General features: G+C 38.4%; 1 protein-coding gene across 4 annotated transcripts in view; it reads left to right on the plus strand.

The window, feature by feature from the left end:
* The window catches only part of CRACD (capping protein inhibiting regulator of actin dynamics), a 65,481-nt gene that overhangs the window by 18,908 nt on the left and 24,293 nt on the right, over positions 1-22,280 (plus strand). For 3 of the 4 annotated variants that reach the window (XM_053458608.1, XM_053458601.1, XM_053458616.1), the window contains 3 exons: positions 959-1,086; positions 6,904-6,984; positions 16,971-17,142. In XM_053458608.1, coding sequence (XP_053314583.1) covers positions 6,921-6,984; positions 16,971-17,142 — 236 coding nt within the window. In that variant the 5' untranslated portion in view covers positions 959-1,086; positions 6,904-6,920. The remainder of the gene's footprint in view (positions 1-958; positions 1,087-6,903; positions 6,985-16,970; positions 17,143-22,280) is intronic. The other variant, XM_053458624.1, reaches the window with a different exon arrangement.

Consider the following 22,280-nt stretch of genomic DNA (forward strand, 5'->3'; position numbering starts at 1 on the left):
AATTCTACTAAGAGAGTGTTGAAAGTGGAACAATAAGGTATTACGGTTATTTGGTTTGCCCAAGAAACGCCGAGAAATGCAAGAGGGCAGCCCCAGATTGGCCATCTGCACCCCATTCTCACCGAATCCAGCAGGAGATCTACTGCTGTCATGTGCGGCCAGAGGATAGACAAGCCTCTACGTGAGCATAAAATGTAGCATGCAGCCGCGCAGATCCATCCAGGGCAACCTCATGATCCCAACTCTGGCAAGAGAGAATATGTATAAAAAGTCATGTTCATGCAAAGTGGAGAAAGTGGTCACCATAGCAAACTAAGAGTTTATATTCTGATGTATAAGATGAGACCAATAACTGATAAAGGTCTCAGTCTTTGCATCGTGACAAATGGGCAGACTAGATGGGCCCAATGATTCCTACCTATTTCCAAATTTATTGGAAAGGATAACATAACAACCCACTTAAAAATATGATGTGATGGCGTTTACTATGGAATCCGCACAGTTATGCTGAAAGCTGAACAGGGTCGTAATAGGTATTGTCCTTATTAAGTATACCCACCGTTAGAACACAGAGATTAAGAATACAAGGAAGCCTGTAACGCCTTCTGTAGTGAGCTGGGAGGGTTAATGTATTTTTAACAAATATATCACCTAAAACATTAAGGGACAGGCATATGTGTATTGTTTTTAACACCAAATATGTTTTCTATTGCAAGATAGATTGCATTTCAGAATGAGGATGACAAAGAACTGATAACATGTTCTTACCAAAACTGTGTTCCAGGCTTTATCAGAAATATGAGTAAAGAATGAACAGAAGGGACAGCATAGCTGAGGAATGATTTTAGGGGAAACTTGAGATTTGGATTCGAGAAATGACTAATGATCTGTAGTTTTATTTTTGCTGCATGGATCTGGTGATTAATAATAATTTATGCTTCTCTGTTCTTTTTTAAAGGCATGTGACAAGGACTGCTCCAGGCATCATTCTGCGGATATGCACCTTGCTAAATAACATTCCCCTGGCCGGGGAAGGTAATAGTGCTACACAGTGAGAGCGGCAGTAACTGGACACTGTATTGGAAGGTGAGTAAAAATGTATTATTATGGCCTGGGGACCAAGTCAGAAGACTAGAAAAAAAACTTACAAGTATCCTATAATGTCATTTTGTGCTCACTTTAATGTATTTATCAGTTATCAGCATATTGATATTTTTTTCTCAATCTAACTTAAGCTCCTGGGCTCCCACGACTATATATATATATATATATATATATATATATATATATATATATATACACATTTTAAAATATATATATGTTGGTTGGATAATAAGGGTATGCATTTTTAAATGACAAAAGGTTGTTTTACGGCAGACACAATTCAGTTTGCTAAAAAAAAAAAAAAAAAGAGTCTGTAATAATGTTGGCATACAGTTGCTTATAACAGACCCTAATTCATTATCACGAAAAGGTATATTTATGGATTTTACCATAATATATGAAGGGAACTATGCAAACAAGAATTACGGTGGTAGAATTTAGCACACAACCTTTTTGTCATCCTATATACACACATCTTCCATGCGTCTTATTATTGGAGATCAGTAATGAGTCATTTAATTCATTCTTTATGAAAAATTCCAGTTTAATATAGCTAATCCTCACAATAATGCTGCTATTTATATGTATATTTATACAGTACATATATTAATTCAACATTCTGATGGAAGACAATGCACTATTGTGACACGGCAAGCGTTGGAGGTTGCTTAAGTCAATTTTTATGATCATATGTCTGCGTTGGAAAGAATTTTTTTCTTTCAGCAGCATTCAGATTCTGTTGCATATTAATAAAAATGTGAAAATCCAGTTCTTCATTTCTCATTTTCTGCATACATAGACAGATAATGAATAATATAATCTAAGTACATTCTGCTATACAATGGTCTGTTTGTCCACACATGTGAAACGCCTTATGGGTCACTGTAAGTCATGTGGCTGTGTCTAAATGCAATCACATGACCCATAGGTTTAGTGCTTTATATGTTTTTGATGGTTATCATTCCAGTCCAAAACCCAAATGTCCATAGAACAGTAACACACAGAATGGCAGCGTCTTCTTGCAAGAGATTATGGCCTAATCCAGTCGTGTCTTAATCTGCAGTGGACTATACCACATATGATGCCCAACCACATATTTAAAGAATGTACAAGTATTTTGGGAAAAGGGAGAGCAAAAGTGATGTGTCTTTGTTATTATGAGATGTCCATGGAATACAGGTATTCTTTGAGTTCCTGTGTCTCAATGAGCCAGCGTTGATGTATTTTTTTTTTAGTGGTATAACTTTGGGAGCTCCATGGAAGGTCTTCCCTGGGTTCCCTGTACCTGTAGGCTAATGGAGGAGCAGTGATTTTTGTGAAAGTACAGATCTCTCTTCACTTGTTCTATTGCTGGTCAGTTAGTAGATAAAAGGCTATGGTGCCGGAATGTGCCTCCTGACATATTTTTATGATGATTATAATACCATCAATCAACATGTATAAAGCCATGTAACCTGAAGCTTGCACACAGTCCTGAGTGGATGTGAAATGAAGCAAACGGAATCTGCATTTGTGTCAGTTGGTTTGGTAAATGACTCTAGTAACATGATCATCTTATATCTTTGAGAATAATATTATGTGTCAACAATAGGAAACTAGTTCCCTTAGTAAACTTTTGTTGTTCTTTCCACTTGCTGGTCCAGTGACATGTCTTAAAAGCCTTGTATGAATGGCAGTAACACGAGGAACATAGTCTGGCCAACAACTGTTTCTCCTGTGGCATGTTAGTTATTAATAAGGAGCATCATTAGAACACAAACATATATGTGGAAGGGTTTCCAAGGAATTCTTTTACTATCTAGACTGCAATGTTATGTTTTTGGGAAAAGGGGTACCTCAGAATTACAAATTCCCCTCATGCAAAATGTTGGCTTTATATTCTAATAACTAAATTGGGTGTCCCCCATCCATAGAGGTAATATGCTGTGCTCCCTACAAGAGTTAATGGTTTATTTAGTTTCCAAAAACGAAATAAACTAAAAATAAAAAAAATAAAAAACTTAAAAAATGTACAAGGTAGAAAATGACAAAATAATTTATAAGGTAAATTATAGGGTTCAGTTTCTCAGTAGAATGTAGACAAATCTAGCAGCTTTAATAACCGCAAGAAACAACCACCGAACATAAACAAATATAACAAAAACAGGGGCAGTAAAGCAAGAAAATAAAAACACATTAAATAGCATAATTAAAAAAATAATCCTCAATTTACTCAATGTACTGGAGTGTTCCTTTTAGCATATTTTCTGAAACCCACTTTTCCATTAGCATCTTTTTACCCCTTAATTGATTCCTGGGAGGTTTGCCAACTTGGTATCCATGTAAAGTACAAGAAGGTTTTCATCAATAACAAAGAATCACTCATCAGGTCTTTAGGACAGAATTCTGTCAATCTTCAATGGTGATACCATCTGGTGCTTTAGATAGATAAATTGTAACCAGAAATATTTTTATAAATAACCCTTGCAATGCTGGCACCTGTTTAATGCTTTTTTGCAGTTAATCAATTATGTTATTACATTTACATATTTTACATTTGAATATACAGTTTGTGTGTGTGTATATATATATATATATATATATATATATATATATATATATATACATATTATATACATATAAATTACCATTCGAATATACAGTGTGTGTGTGAGTATATATATATTAACATATAAATTACCGTTTGAATATACAGTATATATATATATATATATATATATATATACATATATATATATATATAAAACTTCCATGTGATGATAATGTGTAGTGCTTTAAACTGGGGTGAACTAAGTGTTATGGTGCCTGGGTGCAGCATTCTATCGGCCCCCACATCCCAAGTAAATCATGTGCACATACTAACACCACACACATACATACACACACAATCTCCCTCCTTTCTACTCATCGCCCCTGACACTATAGCACACCACACAGTAACAAGCACACACATGCGAACAGCACACACTCACACATGCGAACAGCACATACTCACACATGCTAACAGCACACACTCACACATGCTAACAGCATACACACACACACCATACACTAACATTTTAATGCCATAAAGTAGCATACATTTATGTTAACACCATCTGCTCACACACACATGCTCTCACCATGCACTCACTCTACCACCATACACACACAAACTCTCCAACACCATACACTAAAACTCACTTACTCTAACCATACACTTACAGATACATACATTGTGACAGAGAGTGTGAGGGAACTGTCCATCACTGGGGCCCATGGAGAGGACTGAAAGTAAGCCTGCTACCCACAGATTATGGACCCTGTCTCTCTGCCCTGTTGAGTGGGACTGTTGTCCTGCCTGGGACCCAAACTCCCCAGTCTTCAAGTGCACCCCAGTACTGGTTAGTGGGACAGGGGCCTCTTGCCAGCTGCCCTGCATCCATAACTGTAGGAGCGACGGAGCTGTGCTGTCCGACTGAACTGGTTACGGACCCGGTTGGGGTCTGGCCTCAGTTCAGCCTTCTTTTTAAGGGGAGATATGTGACAGAATGACCTGTCATACAGGGCCCCAAGGTACTCAGAGATGACTCCAGCCTGGCTGTCAAACAAAGATAGGAACAAACAAAGGTAGGAACCTGTTACATACACAAATACACACAGGGCCGGCCCTACAATGGAGCCGACTGGGGCAATCGCCCCAAGCGTTTTTTTTTTTTTGAAGCGGAGGAGAGAGGGGCACCGAGTGGTTTTCGCTTACCCGCTCGGCGCCCATCTCTCTCCTCTGCGGCGAGTCTCCCTGTTCGATCTCGGTGCCCCCTTGTAATGCAGAGCGCCGGAAGTGACGTGAATTTCCGGCGCTCAGCATTACAAGCTGGCACTGTGGCAGAGCAGGGAGACTCGTCGCAGGACTGTTTAAAGGTAAGTACGGGGGGGGGCGTCGGTGGGGAGGGGGCGGCATTTTAAACTTCGCCCCAGGCGGCGTTAAGTCTTCGGCCGGCCCTGAATACACACACACTAAATCTTAATTCAATTATCCGTGTAGCTCCTTCCCCCTCTCTGAGTCCTACCACCGCTGCCGTCCTACCACCACAGGGTCACGTTACACGCGGGTGCAATGCACCTTGGGCATCCACCTTAGCGCACCCCTGGTTTTAAATATATATGTATAAAGGATCTATTTCAGTTCCAGGATGTTGTAGACATATTTTTACAGCTTTTTTAACTTAATTGAACCTGTTTAATTACTTTTAACTCAATTGGCTGGCCAGAGGTTTGCTTTGATCTGAATAGACAATCAGGGATTTTAAATTGAGGATAGCAGTCACTATGAGGAAATTCAGTTAAGTTCGCTAAACGTGCACACAAGATTAGGCCGTTAGAACTTATTGTTTGTCTGTTTGCCCTGGGAGTGGAATTCATTACTAGTGACTATGATTTAAGCATTTGTTATTTATTTTAATTAGTCTGTATTTTAGATTCAGTTCAGTTGAGCCACGAGTATCTTGTTAAAAGTAGTGGCCTCTACAAAGATGAACATTTGGCATGGATATTCCATCAGTTGCTATGGTGATTGCAAAACATTTTCTACTTTCCACGACAATTGCTTTTGTACGTTATTTATAACAGAGCAGTCTATGAGCAAAGACTAATTTAACTTTGAACATCACATTCTGGTAACTTTATACCTTTTTAAGAAAAAATATCTTCATGAAATACTCGTCGACAGGCATACTTTTTAATAGTCCTACATTGTTATCTCCGAAATTAAAGACACATAGACAGCATGGCTGCCAACTATCCTGCATATGATAGGATAGTCCTGACAACCTGCCTTGTGTCCCAACTGTCCTGGCCATTGTCTTTATCAGTTGAGCCGCTGGCAGTTCTGAGGCAGTGTATATCTACAAATGAGGTGGAGACAGGGCTTTCGCTTTAGTGGAATGTCCCATGGTCATACCTGGGAACTTCTCGGCTCCGGCTACCTGGAGCCTTCCCTTGCGGGACGCGGCCACGACTGCACACTGACGTCGGTGGGCGGTCCCGCTGATGTCGGTGGGTGGTCCCCCCTGACATAGGTGGGGGCATTCCCGCTGACGTCGGTGGCGTTCCCACTGACGGCAATGGGAAACCCCCATTTCAAGGAAAAAATGGGCGGGGAGTGGGGCGTGTCAAGACCCCGCTCCCGCGACCCGGAGGATTCGGGTCTTGACCCGGAGAACAGGAGGAGCAACGCTCACCCGACAATCTCCGGGTCAAACCCGGAGAGTTCCCAGGTATGCCCATGGTGTCACAGAGCCATACAATTAACATGCAAGTGATGTCATCCTTCCTGCATTGGAATTGGGGTCCAGGAAATTGAGACAGAGCAGATTAAAACTTCAGTTTAACACAAATATATTTTGTAAAAGGCATACATTTTAGGATGTTAAAGATCATTGCATCCCAGCAGGGTGCATTTAATTTATGTTTTCACAGTGAATAAGCAAAACACTGCCGTAAGGAATAAATTGATATAACACTGTGAATACATCAAGTGTTTGGACATGTTCAGATAGGCTACACATTTAATAAATAAATAAATAGGGGGGAGCCCTTGCCAAAAAACAGCAGCTGCTGCAATGCCATATTAATAATAATTATATTATTATTATTATTATTTTCCTTACTGGATCTTAACGCTTTACTATGTGTAGTTCCTTAAATTACTTGCTACAAAGACTCTACAAAGACTCTACTAACCTGGCACTAGATGATATCATGTAATGTTTGCTTGCTATTTATGATATGCATATATGTATTTTTCAATTTTTGTTTCAGTAATCATTCAGAACATCATGGCAGGTGAAACAGAGCCCAGCCAGGAAGCTCAGGTTGATTTTCTGAGCACTAAAATCTCAGGTAAAAGCAAAGCAAGTGTTTTGATTGCAGATCCGAGGCGGAATCCATGTTAAGTGCATTCAGGGCCTGGCCAGACACTACAGTAACAGCGTGTTTTATTGCCTATGATTTGTACCTTTGACCAAGGCCACACAAGGATTAGCATACTATCCACTAAACACATGCATACTAAAGAGTTAATAGCTGATATAAGCATTGCTTTACTTGCAGCCAGATAAATCATAAGCTATTAAGGCTGTTTATCCATTGTACAGCGCTACGGAATTTTATGGCTCTATATAAAACAATAAATAATAAAAATAATAATATTATAATTTATAAGTATACTCTCCACCGGTTTCCTCTTCCATTTTGAATACCTCTGGTCAGGGCCGGCCTTAGGGGTGTGCGACCTGTGTGACATGGTAGCAGGGGCGCCTGCCCGGGACTTAAATTAAAACATCGTTTTAAAAAAAAAAAGTTTTAAAAACTTTATTTAACATCCTTCATGTTAAATAAAGTTAACAAAAACGATGCTTTAATTTAAGTCCCGGGCAGGGGCGCCGAGCGGTTGCTCGTGACTCCGCCCCTCACTCTCCGTAACTCCGTCGCAGTGCCGCCATTCCATGTTGAGCGCCGGAACACGACCTCATATTCCGGCATTCAACATGAAATGCTGGCACCGCGGCAGAGCGGGAAGACGGACGCAGGAAGACGGGGCAGGACTATGAACATACCTCAAGCTCCTGTGCCATATTGACATACCAGCTACCTGGAGCCCTCCCTTTTCTGGATGTGGAAAGCTATCCTGCTGATGTCGGTCTGCTGAGGTCTGTTCTGTAAGGGCTTATATCTCCATCAGTTTTACAACGTGGTGGTTTCCAGGGAGATCTTCTAATCTCCCTAACACTAACTGATCCCCACTGCCCGCAAAAGTGGGATAGTGGCGTAGCTCAGCGGGAAATTTTTTGTAAAACGTGACATTTAGGAGATATGCTATTACATTGCCACTGGCTACTCATACCAACCAGACTAATGTAAACCAAATGTAAACTCATGACGCTTACAAAGCCCTTGACACTGCACCCTCTACCTCAGTAAAAGCCAACCTGTTCTTAATACTTTTCTTAATACTGCACAACCTGTATTCTGCAAAGATACTGTTCATGTCCCTCAGCTTTGAGATCTCGAGACCATCGACTACTGTTTGTGATCTCTGCTGCAATTAAAACAACCTTGCCCAAGACGTCCCTCACCTTCTGTCTCATTCCACATCAACCTCCTAATAGACCTTAGCTCTCAAGAGCTGTTACTCCTACCTTCTGGTTTGCTGCCTGTCTATACCGACAGCCATTGGGTATGCATGGCAGTCCTAAAGGTGGGAGGTAGTGGCAAGATAAGGCAAATAGCAAGTAGCAGATTAAATATAGCCCAGGCAGAGCTAGTGACTGAACAGTGTATTTCATCTTTGCCAATATGATTATATGTAGGGGTATACAAAAGTGCTTGTAGGGAACAGTTTGACAGTAGCTTTATGGGAATAACAACTAATGGAATGATTCTGCACGTTGGTCCATTCCACTGGTTGCGATGGTGATAAGACCACTTTTTTTAAACAAAGCAATTTACTATTCATGTTTGCTAAATTTTCCAGTGCCCTTAGGAGACTGCACCTAATATACACGCATGTTTAACATATCACTGTAAAGCACATCATACCAAAAAGAAAAAAAAAAATACTCTGCATTATTGAAGATCTGCATTAATAATTAGTTTAACTGGTGATTGTTTCCACAGTACATATTTTTTTTTGGGTGAGGAGTGAAAAAAATGATTTACTTGGTTCATGGATTCTGTCTCCCCTCGCCACGTCATGCTTGCATATGGCTCCTGCGGTGGTGGATAAACATGAATTATTCAGATGAGCTGAATAACTTCATGGTATTTTGACGAGTGCTGTGACCTGATTTTGAGATTGCTGTGTTTTTTTTTCTTCCAATATGGCATTGCTTTTCCCAATTACGGTAATACGGAGATCTCACGCATGGTGGTTATGTTTTCTGAATTTGTAATCAAGGCTGTTACAATTAAAGTATGTCTTCTCTGGGCTAGTCGAACCATTTCTCTGCATGTTGTACAACAAAGTCACTGATTATGTGTTTATAATAGGTTCATTTAAACTACTAATTACGCTTTTCGTTGCACTGGATTATAGAAACCATGAGACGAATGACAATAATGAAGCAGCATATCGCCCATAATAGGATAAATCATGATTCTTTTTGGTGGATATTTGGATATTTACAGAGTTATTAATTTCCTCAAAGACATGCAGAATATGCTGGATCCCATAACACGACAAGCCATACTGTACATTGAGATAGGATTAGATATGGATACGTTACGATAGGATATCATATCATATGTTATTTATATAGCCATGGAACTATAATATAATACGCAGCCATGCTAACATTTCAAATTCCACCTGCGGTGAACTGAATCTCTCACGGGCTAGCAAACAAGCTTGACCAGTGGTCCATTTAACAGAAATGCTGATGGTTAGCTGTAATAGCACGGAAACATTCTTATTCTACCAAATCATTATGATGATTTTAAAGAGGATACATCACAACCTCTCCAAATCCTCATCATGTTCAGGGGAGAGCTCCTTGATTGAGAATTCTATCACTACAATGTCCCCTGATCCCTCTGTCTCAGAACAATTCTGAGATTCATAATAAAATAGTATAACAATAGGATGTTGGATTATATATATATACACTGAGTATAATAATATATTTTCTATTATTGCCAAATTATTTAATCATCCCAAAAGTCATAAATCTACACTTTACTCCTGGCTTGGGCATTTGTCAAGCCCGACTGTTATGACAAGACTAGACATGCATCTCTGGCTTCCTGTAGACTGATTGTGTGTAACAGCGCTCGCCGACGGTACACCATAATTTAGGGAATCCCTGATCATGCGATCAGTCATTCCCTTCTGGTCTTTCTAGACACTGCTGGGCTCTCCAATTACTTCCCTCCTGGCAATTATTACAGTCAGCAATGCAGGGCTATGGAACCTAGTGATGTCACCATGACATCAGTGGCATAAAAAATGTATGAGATCCCAAAAGGATCATGAGCCATACTGTACTGGGAACAGAGCAAAAAAATAAATAAAAATGTAAAGAATAAAATTTATAAAATAAATATTTTTTTCTAAAAAAGTGCCCCTTAGCCCTTCCACCATAAAATAAAACACTACTCCCAAACCCCTTGTGTCAATAGTTTTAAGATATATGTAATTTTGGGTAATATGTAAAGCATGAATGTGGGGTATGACTGTAATCAGGAGAGGTTCCTGAACATAAATTTGGACATTGTTCAGTGGCACTTACAGTATAGAACAACAATTAATCAAGGTTTTCTTTAAAAAATCTATTTTAGTAGAGATATTTTAGCCAGAACGAGTATAGGAGGTTTTTTTTTTTTTATCTATTATCTATTATTATCTATTATCTATTATTGTGTGTGTTCATCAAATATGGAAAAGGGGAATCATGCTTTAACAAACATATGGTACAAGAACAAAAAATCTGTTTGTCTTTTGATTATGAAAACCTCTGAGCCAGAAGAGGTTAATTAAATCAAATACAAAAAAAACATTGTTCGTATTTTAGACACATTACTCAGTTAAAATACTTAGTTACCGTTAGCCATGTTTCTGACCATTCCCCTAAACCAAAAGTGTCCATCTTTGACTGTTTAAAATGATGGGAGTTGAGATGTCTGTAGAGGGTATGGTATTTATGGTGGTTGCGGCCCCTCGAACACAACCAACAATAAAAAAAACCTTAACAAATCTGTGAATAAAAAGAACCTATTTCAAAACAATTTCATAGTAGCTCCTAAAATTGCTTTTTAACTAGCTTTAGTAAGTGAAAGGTTGGTGTCCCCTTCATTATGCATCCCTCTGGACCTCAAAGAGCGGAATCTATTATATATCTAGGAGGCAAATTGTGTTATCTGATCCTTATTTCCACATGTTAATGTTAAATTCCCCATGGTATTATGTAAATTGCTAATTTTCAGTGACAGTGTGTTGGTTGCAATCATTTCATTGCTCGCTGTAATTATTCTAGCACCTCGCTTGCTTTTACATTTCAGATTATCATCTTACAAAACATATTACTAAATATAATGGAGCATATCAATCCAATGTTTCATTTTGTGTTAATATACTGGGCGGCTAAGAAACAAGCATATTTTTAATAACAGATTTATTTTTTTTTAGCAATTTTATACTTTATGTGAATAGCAAAGACAGGTTTTGTATTTTGCATTGAAAAAAAACAATGACATTTTATGAAAGGCATAAATGAAAAGATACTTTTTCTTGATGTAACATCTTGGTTTTTGTGGCTGCTCCATAAAACTGAAGCCACCATACCTAACCCCAAAAACCAAACACAGCCTCTTAGTATAGTCTTGCAAATGTCGCTCACGGCACTCTATTCTTCCCCACCCAGTGTTAGAAACCAAGTGTGTGTAATAGGTAAGAAGTTAGAACCATAAAAGCATATACTTATCTGGATTTACATGTTTTATCTCTTCTGTTACACGTGTATCAGTCAATGGCATTATAACTCTGTGTCACCAAAACACTCTGACAAACAACTGACTCCATGTACCTACATCAGAAAAAATCCACACGGCAAGGGTCCATGCAAGGGTTAAGTATGTTAACAATGTGAATATAACATTGACCAGTTTAAGGCCAATCTATACACTGATGATGGCCAAAATAAACTTTTCCTACATTCATCCTTCAAATAGTCACTTTGGTTTTGGCATTTTTTCAGGTCACTTTTCTGTCCAAATCCAAACTTAACAACAATAATAATTATGCGCAATAACTGTTTTAAGTAGCTGGAGCTGACACTGTTTAAGTTTGATTGAAATGGTTTGTCATGACATTTATAAATAGAACAAATGTTATTGATGGTAATTTTGCTGGTCTCTTTGAATTTGTGCCCTTTTTCCCCTAAACTGTATATAACCGTCTAATCTCCATTCTATACCTGATGTGAAACTATTTCTGTATTGCTATTTATCATTTTTCTGTAATATAAATGTTTGGTTGCATCATACTATTGACTGGGAGTTTTGCAGTTGCTACTTTTTATCAGGGTATATTTACTCGGGTAAATGACGTTGGTTCCGAGCGTCAGTATGAAGCTAAACTATAACTCAGCAATAACTAGAAATGATAATGTCTATCTATACATGCTGATTACCGTTATATCGTATCTATGGTACTCCAATTCCGTGCTCAATTGTCAATATGGTCATTAACTATATTAGAGAAGGGACAGAAGCAGAGAGATAAAAGGTGTTAAACGCTGACAATTTATTTTAAGGTCAACAAACTTGTTAGCTTAAACTTGTTAACTGATGAGATCTTGGTGACTGGATGACGTTTCTGAGAGTGGTAGCACTGGTATAACACCTCCTGCATGGACACACTCACCAGGGACTCGGCTCACTTTCATATATTAGCTACTTGTGTTAGTCAGGGCTGGACTGGTGGCGGCCATCTGACGACTTCAGTGTGGCCAACAGTTATTTTTTTCTGCTCAAGTAGCGTGTGGCTGGGCTGGAGCAGCAGATCTGGTGAGTATGTGGTGGTGTCGGACAGTGGCCAACCGAGCATTGGCCCAGTGTGCCACATCCCCAGTCTGGGTTCTAGTGCTACTTGAGTTAGCGGTACATCAGACATCTATGTTCTGTACTGATGACAGACCTCATGGACCCATGCCAGAGCCAATATGCTAAAACTAATACCACCCTAACTTCACGGCGTATGCCTATATTCCCAATTAAGATGCAAACAAATATCAGTACTTCTCATCATGCCCAATCTGATGAAGAGAGCATAAATGAGACAGCAACAGGAGTAATCGTAGGGTTTCTGAAATCAAGGCGTCGTATTTCTTCAGTACTACCCAAACTAACATACTACTAAAACTCCCACGCACTCGCTCCACCATATAGTTACACATGCACACACACACACTCACTCTCCTCTTCTGCTGCTTCCAGGTGCCACTAACCTTAATGGTCACCTCTTACACTGACACACACATGCTAACACAATACACTAACATGCTAACACCAAATACTAACACACTCAATCCATAAACTCACAAACACATGCTAACACCATACAGTAACACACCCTCAAACACAATACACTTACACAATACATACTCACTGTAACATCATTCACATGCGTATACTACAGATACACCTATCCTCTCCCTCTGGTGTAAGGATAAAAACTGTTCATGATCAATGCCAAAAGGGGTGCTTTGCTCTAGCACAACCAGAGTTAGACGTAACTCAGACAGCTATGGCCCTCAGTGGTGGTGATGGTAACCAGGGTAACCATTAATGGAGAACTCCTTGATCATGTCATCTAGCCCAAGGTTACATTGTAAGTACTTTACAATTAGTTTTGTAACAATGGGAGTGCTTTCAGCATAGATTGTTAGACCCTCACCCCTTTATACAGCACTTACATTTAATGTTTAATTCTAAGGCTATTCTTTCAGATGAGGTCACTGGGTTAAAATTGTAAAATGTCTAATAGGTGCGCATGTTAGGGAAAACAGTGTGGTGCACTATTTTGCCATTCTGTTGGTACTGTGTTAAAGCACCACTCTCTTGTTATTGGCTTTGAGTTTTGGACAGCTATCACCTCATCTGCATCTAGTGATTTAATTACGTGAATACACAGCAAGACAAACATTCTGGTGCAGTTATGGTCTTCGAAAAGTACGTTTTTGACAGTCCTAACCTGGTATAAGACATCTAACATTTTAAGAAAAAGTCTTTATTTTGAGAGTTCAACATTATACAACAGAACTAATTACTTTTTTTCTAATTACTAATTACTAATTTTCTGAATTACAGCTACAAAATGTAAAATGGTTACTAAGATGCATTTAAACAGTTTTATTTGTGTATCACATTCATGAGCCCTCCCTTTGTGTCAAGGCCATAGAAATAAATTATTTTTTTCTGGTTAATTTTTAACATGCCTAAGGTTACACAATGCGTGTTAATTACATTTTTACTATGCATAATATGGTGAAAGTAAGACATCTTTGGTTCACATTTTGTATTAGATTCACGTGCATGTTTTTTGCTTGGTTTAACCCATGTCTGTTGTTCCAAACTAGCCAATTCCCCATTGAGTCCCATAATTGCAGTTCAAGGCATAATTGATGCCCTTACTGTTTGAGTTGTTTATCGACCTGTTCAACATAAAATGCACCGTAGGTCACATTGGTGCAGCATAACAGAACTGCAGACGTAAATACTGTTGATAAAACTTACTAATTATGCATTTTGTTTCTTTGATTCTTATTTAAGAATACAATTTAAATTAAGTACAAGGCAAACTACAATGCAGGGCAAACATCAGCAGCTTAACCAACTATATACAGCAATAGCATTTGTGTACTCTGAGAAACAAAACAGTACACCTGAAACAGTCAATCATGCAAAATACAAAGAAATAACAGTAATTGTGGCATATGATAAAAACATTTAACAGTTCCAGAGTCACAAAAATAGTGGCATTGTGGGTAGGAATAACGACTAGACTTGTGCATTTGGATCTGTACAAATTGCAAATTTACCGAATTTTGGTAAACTCTGTGATTCATACAAAGCCACGAAAACTAGGCCAGACCCCCCCCCTCATAAATCTGAGGAAAATTAATCAAAAAGCTCAGAATTTTCATCCGTAATACACTCACTCTGACACACTCTCACACTCATTTTCATTCACTCTCTCATTCTTTTATGCTCTCTAAATGTTTCCCTACTTTCTCTGTTGACCACTTCTATCTTTAATCTGCTAGTGAATGTAACCAGGCGGGAACTTCTGCCAAAATGGCAATGTTCACAGTGATGTCCTCTCCTTGATCCTCCAATCGGAGGAGAGGACGTTGCCAAAGGCTTCATCATTTTGCCCTAAATTGAACTCATGGCGATATGGCAGCGTATCCGGTGATGTCCTCTCCCTGATCCTCTAGTCAGGGCAGAGGACATCACCGAAAGCACCGTCATTTTGCCCTAACTTGAACTCAGGGCAATAGTGGGTCTGGTGACGTGCTCTCCCTGATCCTCCAATTGGGGAGAGGACATAACTGCAAGCTCCGCCACTTTGGAAAAAGTTCCTGCCAGGTTATGTCCACAGAGATGCGGACGAAGATAGAAGATTAAAGATAGCAAATTGAAGAGAAAAGATAAAATATAGAAAATAAGAAGATGCAGAGGGGAAAGTGGTTGGCAGAAGTAGAAGTAGTCAACAGAGAAGGTAGGGAAACATATAGAGAGTATGAGAGAGTGAACGGGAATGAGAGTGTGAGAGTGAATGTGGGCAAATTTCATTCCCGAAGTAAAAATGCCCCTGAATTTCCGCCCAAACCTAATGGGCACGGAATGAAATTAATTGCCTGAGATGAATAGGCCAAAAACTAACAGAAAAATTAGTCTGAATTATGTTTGCCTATTTGCACATGTCTAATAATGACTCAATATAGAAGAATGAGTCCTTCCTTAATTGCTAATCCATGGCATGTCTTTGTGGCTATTGGTCAGCCTGCTCAATGCCACATTAGTTCATAGTTTATAAATCTCAGTAGTCCGATTTTACTCCCTCTATCGGTGTTCCCTCACAAACTTGATTACTTGATCACTGCATTAACTACAACTAACCATATAGTGGACAACCCCTTTAGTTACATTTACATCTTCTTTGATATGCTAAATATATACACACCTGGGGCACAATCCACAATTAGGATTACAAATCAAAGAAAAAAAAATTGTGCTACCTGGTAAATTACAGTTTATAACTTCCTTAATATTGTCCAGAGATTACCTTCCTTATATATTTTATTACGTATAAACGTACACTTGAACAACTGAATGTCTACAATGCTTCAAATCAATAGACAAATAGATCTATTTTTCGGAAGGCCCGGTCCAGTTGCCAGATTAGCTCATGCATTTGTTTCTCATTTACAATTGTTTTTTCCTGTCTGAAGTTGTATTAAATTCCACTTCAGAGCTAATATGCAGTTAGGGACACAATAGCAGCAATAATTGCATTTTACTCACATTCTGAAAATGTTTTTATTTGCTTGCTAAGCTTCTAAATTGTGTTAGATGGGGTTTTATGTTCTCAAAAGCTCATATCATCTTCCTCGGAACAGGCAAAGATATATAAATACAAAATAAGAATATACAATAAATATATAGCTATTGGAATGAAACAAGAAGCTGCAAATTTAATAGCGGAAACAAAGCTTGCAAATGATTTAGGTTAAATAAAGAATCCGTAACTTGACGGTATAAATTGAATTGACTCTGGTTTGACTCAGGACGAAGGACCTGTACTAAGCAGTGTATTGGTGCAGAGGACCTGCGAGAGGTTGTAGAATGAGCACTAAAATGCTTAATAACTGCTATACCAAGGTAAGTTAGAGATCTAAGAGAAGGATTTAAAGCTATCTGTGATATCAACCTCAGACAATTAGGATTTTATTAAAATACCCAACTGATTGTTTTTGGCAAGCTGCATGGATTTTAATTGCGGTGTGAGTTTGCTGATGGCTGCTTGTTTTAGGCTCAGGAAATCACTGGTATTCCAGTTGCTGTGGACTCAAACCGACTAAGTATCCGAGTAGCTTGGCTAAACATGCAGGGGTTTCATAGTCTTGTGCAGCTGGAAGTCCGGAGGTTACTTCGCCCCAAATGGTTTCCTGCTGATGTTAGCTCCTCGTTAACCCGAAAGGTGTTCTAACCTCTGTTTGCGTATACCTCGAATTGCTCTTTGACTTTGTCCTGTCATAGATTGTAATTGCATCTATACATTAGCACAGTTAATGCTGATAACAAAGAGTGTCATTCCTGATCTGCAGACAAGAAACGAACAGGAAAGTTCCTTCCTTTAAGAAAACTTTTTGGTAAGAAGAAAAAGAAAAGCACTTCATTGCCCTTTGAGGACGGCACGCTGAAGTCCAGTCTCTCCATTGGGAATGTTTGTAATACTCTAACGCTCTCATCAGATGATGACGCTTGTGAGGTTCTAAGGTAAGAGATGATTGTTTTACTAATATTGTTTTAATATAAAAATTGGTAGCATTTTTTGTTTACAAAATTAAGTTTCAATTTGGGTTTCTGGTTTTACTAACAAGACTGTAAGAATATTATGGTGGGATAAGTCGTGCTATAGTGGAATAGTATGGGGTATCCAAAGACCATTTTGCTGTTGATATATATCTCATAGCTTTATGGTGTAAATATCCAGCCACTCTTTATTTTTCTCTAAGGCCAGAGAAATAGGCCATAGTTGGGGTAGTGGCTAGTGTAAGCAAGACATTTCATTTGTATAACTGCCTTACATGTAAAGTACAGATGGCATTTGGTATCAGTGGTCTGGATGCAAATCTTTGGAATTTCACACGGTGTGTTACAATAGAATTTACAATGACAAAGTAGACAAACCAAACCATATTGTTTATCAAGTATTAAGAACTAACCCAGTGTCGTCTTCACACCTTTAATGAGGAGATAGGAAGGCTGGGAATATGGTGAACATGGGGATGATATGGTGCATATTGTGGTTTGAGCTAGTTGGGCCTGTATTACGGGTGTATTGCGTATGAATCATTAGTGGATTTAAATGTTGTATTATGCAGTCTGTGATGACACGCAAGGACTTCATTAGCAGATCATACATAACTGCAGATTTTTCTACATCTCTTTGTACATACATAATTTTCCAGCTAGACAGGTATCATACGTGTGCTTTTTGTTGCCAGACGGCAATGGCTAGAACAGGGCTATCCTAATTTTGGGCAGCTAGCATAAATAAAAATATTCATAATAAATTGCTTCAGAACATGATTATGAAATGAAGTTTACAATGTGTTGTAAATTTACTTCTATATTGCAAACTAATGGAACACGTGGTTATTTCTTTGTTGGGATACCGCTTGTTGTTCCTAGTCAATTTGATTTCACATCCCAATGTGGGAAACCACCCTTGGTGTGTCTTGCTAATTTAAACCATTATTTGTGTTGCCATAGAAACAAGGCTAGACTATTAGCATAATAACACTTTGCTAAGTTTTCAGAGCAAATTAATCCTTTATAATCACTCCACTAATCATCATGTATTAACTTAGCTTGAAAAGCTGTATGGCACCCATCCCAGATTGACATGATAATTAAAGGGACAGTGTAATGTCCATGACCGCCCCACCAAGGATATTAGTACGCATATTAAATACACCTTGAAGTAGCCAGGAATTTGCTTACATTTAAATCATGAACACAAGATTATTAAATAGATGTTAAAGCAATGTGTAGAGTAATATCATAATGGACAACTGTCTCAATTCCTTATTCTTTTCTTCCAAGACATGGCATTTGGTATGGTTCCAGTCTGCCTGAAATACATAGGATCTACTTAATGGTGTCTGGCTTCCTAACCCATGCAGCCCTCCCAATTTAAGCTTTCGGAGGGACTGTTGGTAACACTCAGCTGTCATACGGATTAAAGTTCATATGATGGCTGGAGTGTCCCTTTAATTAGCGCTGTTTTCTTTGCAGTGAATTCTCCTCTGAGTACAATTTACTATTCTTCAAACGCACACTTAATTAAATGAAATGTGTGGATTGTCTTCTTAAAGGACAATTGACTACATCCTGTGTACCTTTAAGCCCAGCTCTGATTCAAATTCATGGCTGAATAATTCTTCATTTACAGCCTAATCTTTCGTTGTCTGGACTTGCATCAGTTGTTTAGTTTAACTTTAGCTAGATAGTTGTACCAGTGAATTGAATATAAAACCCAGATTTATTTAGAATATTTGAAGTGCCACAAAATAAGAGGCCACACAAAAAGACTTTATTTTTCATATCATGGATATAACAAGTTAAAAAAAAAACTAGAACCTCTACCAGCTCAGTAGGTTATAAAGCCACACAGATTGCCCATATGGTAGAGTTCCCCCTAGCTTCACCCGACTGAACCATTGGAAGACACTGCAGGACAGAAGACTCCTAGGAGACTTAGGTTTATTCCTTTTGCTGTACTTGGCATTGCCAATTTTAAACAGCTTCATTTCAATGAGGTGCTTGTACTGCTGACATCTTCCGATGCTGCTGTCTTTCATTGTAAAAGAGTGGATCATATCCAAATCCTTTCAGATCCAGGGATGTGAACTTGTTGGCAAGTCACCTCGATAAGGACTATCACTATGTCTTAGAATACTGATTGCAAGCTCTACACCAGAGCAGCACACACACACACACGCACATATACCTAAAGACCGGTAAGCTGAATACAACGTCGGATTTGTTTGTTTGCTTCTACTTAGTAACCCAGCACCTTCGCCCATCACGTAGTAACTTGTTAACTCATATTGTTAAATCACACACCCTTTTTCAGAATCTTACACTTAACTGTTTTGGGCACAACTCGAACTCTACTGATTTTGAGATACTGATAGTTTCCAGCATCATGAAGAAAATAAAGGTTCTTTTGACAGGAGTAAACTAAAGTAGTGTTTAGTAATTCTAAAAAACTTTAAATATTAAAATAATGGACATTAAAATAATCATAATGATTCATACAATTTTAGGTTAATAATTTTAGTATGCCAACTCATTTTTAAAACCAATGAAAAAATTGGATTACGGAAACAAATTGGGAAAATTGTGGTAAATGGTCTTTCCTGCTGATTTCATCAGTTGCTATAGTGATAGGACTAATTTTCAAACTTTACACCACAATTTCTTTTTATTTTATTTTTTTATACACATAATCCTCAAAGTGTCTCTTTTTGAACTGGTTTACAATGAATACTCCTGGATCTATCACATGTTCTAATTTGTAGCAAATTAACCCGATATTATATTGTGGTATAACTTGAAAGAAGTATCTGCTATCACATTAATGATATTCTCAAGAATAAAAGAAATTGTATTTCTTTACAATGGAAAATTTACTTTTTGCTCTCTTTTAATTGGCATTTGTAGGCGCTGTGTATTGGATACAGCAAATAAATCATTGACAATGTGTTACATATTAACACTTCTGTACTTCCAACAGAACAAACATACCATGCACAATGAGCATTAGAAGCGCAGTAGTGCCCCCCCAGCACCTATTATGAATGTGCACCAAAAAGCACTAAGGTTTCCAGGTTATCTGCCCTCTTCTCAATGCACAAGCCATGACTGTGATAAAAGGGTTTTACCATGTACGCTGTTGAGAAAACAGGAGAAAAGTACATTTTAACTATACTTCAAGCCATGACTACTGAGCCTCAGCGCGGACTTAACCCCAGGGTGTGAGGAAGCCTAGGTCTGCCCACGCTCTCTGTCTGATCCATTCACCCATTTCCAAGAAGCCACATCTGCTGTGCAGTCGGCCTCATCATCTTTCTGGTCGCTGTCCTAGTCTATCTAGTGTAGATCCATTAGTGTGAATAATGAATTTAATGACTATTCCCTTACACGGGTTTAACTAGGTGTGTAAGGGCTTATCTGGCTGTTGTCAGTTATCGCAAAGAGAATAGACCTTATTTCCTCTGCTCTTTGCCCCACCGAGTTGCTCCAAACAGAATAAAGACAGCTGTCACGTTCATGGTCAATCCTTGTGCCCCTTGTTATTGCTTAGATATTAAATGAAGTCTTTATCACTTCACGTCCTGGGAGACTATATTATTATCAACAAGCGAAATACGGTGACTACATGTATTTCATATTTTTTCAAAATAATGGCTCTATATAAAACTACCGGTATTATTATTATTAATAATAATAATAATAACAATAATGTGTAGGCATGGGATAGACTAGCTTTCTTGAGGACAGTCAGCCATCACCCAATATGAAGAGGTTTGGTCATGGTACATTTTCATACAATTATTTTCATTGATATGATGTGCATGATTATGATGGGTGTGAAAGATGCAGATGTATGAGATAGATTGATCCACAGACAAAGTGTAACAGTAGACAATACCAGAAACAGGTGGGGGTTTATATCAGCCCTGCCACTTGCACGGAGCCACCTGCTAAATAGACATGGCTACACACTCACACCACCTATCTAATGCAAATAATTGGCAAATTGTGACCCTAAAAAAATGACATATTAGTAACAGCGCCTCCATGCACTGCACTGCAGCTAAGTGCCAAATCACACAACAATCTGCCTTATTGTTTACATCATATTGTCACATATACAATGGGTGGCAGGTACGGAAAGGGGTTCTCCCCCAAGGTTATTATTATATACAGTATTTTTCAAACAAAAATACATAATTCAATAATTATAGTAAAAATGTGGATGCAATATAAGTAAGAGAAATAAAAACAAGAATATTACAAAAAATAATCTAAATCTAAATTCTCTCCAAGGATTTCTACCATCCTAAATCCAATATATAAATACAAGAGAGAGCGGGGCATCTTTATAGCGAATAGACAAATTCTGGATTGGACATTTCCCAAGATGTACACAGATTTAAAGGTGGAGAAAAAGAGAAGAATACATAGTGTAACTCTGTAATAAACATTAACAAGATACACTTTTATTAATATCAACCCAAAAAGAAAATGTGCAAATAAACCGTATGGATGCAGGTTACCAGCCACATGCTATACAATGGAATCAAACCAGGCTCGCCACATACACCTTGTAGTGTCAACAAGAATAGAAAATACTAAACTAATAGCATCAACCAGATAATCCTTGGAGTAATGACAGCGCCAGCATCCAATGGAACCCCCCCACCCCCCCCCAAATAATAGCAGTAAAGTCAAGTTTTGCCACCTCCACCCTACGCATTTCTTCATGTAACACCCAACTTTCTCAGGAGACTCATGGTCAGTAGCAAAAAGTTCCTCTCTCTATATAACTCTCTCATCCCCCATGGTCCAATCAGCATCCAGTTCGTAACGATGAACTTGATTAGGTTGTAACTTCTTTTATGTATTCCAGCAGGATGATGCTTGAAGTCTTGGCCTATTTCTTCCGTTACCAACCATATCGGCAATGCCAATGTTACCACATCATAGCTTCCACCCATTTCAAAGGGGAAGACTATAGAGATGGTGAGGGAGAGCATGTTCTGCGTCTCTTGTATTTATATGTTAGTACATACTGAAAATCAAAAATTGGCAATAGTTGGTATGGCCACTATTTGCCTTAA

The sequence above is a fragment of the Spea bombifrons genome, chromosome 1 (assembly GCF_027358695.1).
Source record: "Spea bombifrons isolate aSpeBom1 chromosome 1, aSpeBom1.2.pri, whole genome shotgun sequence".
NCBI lineage: Eukaryota > Metazoa > Chordata > Amphibia > Anura > Pelobatidae > Spea > Spea bombifrons.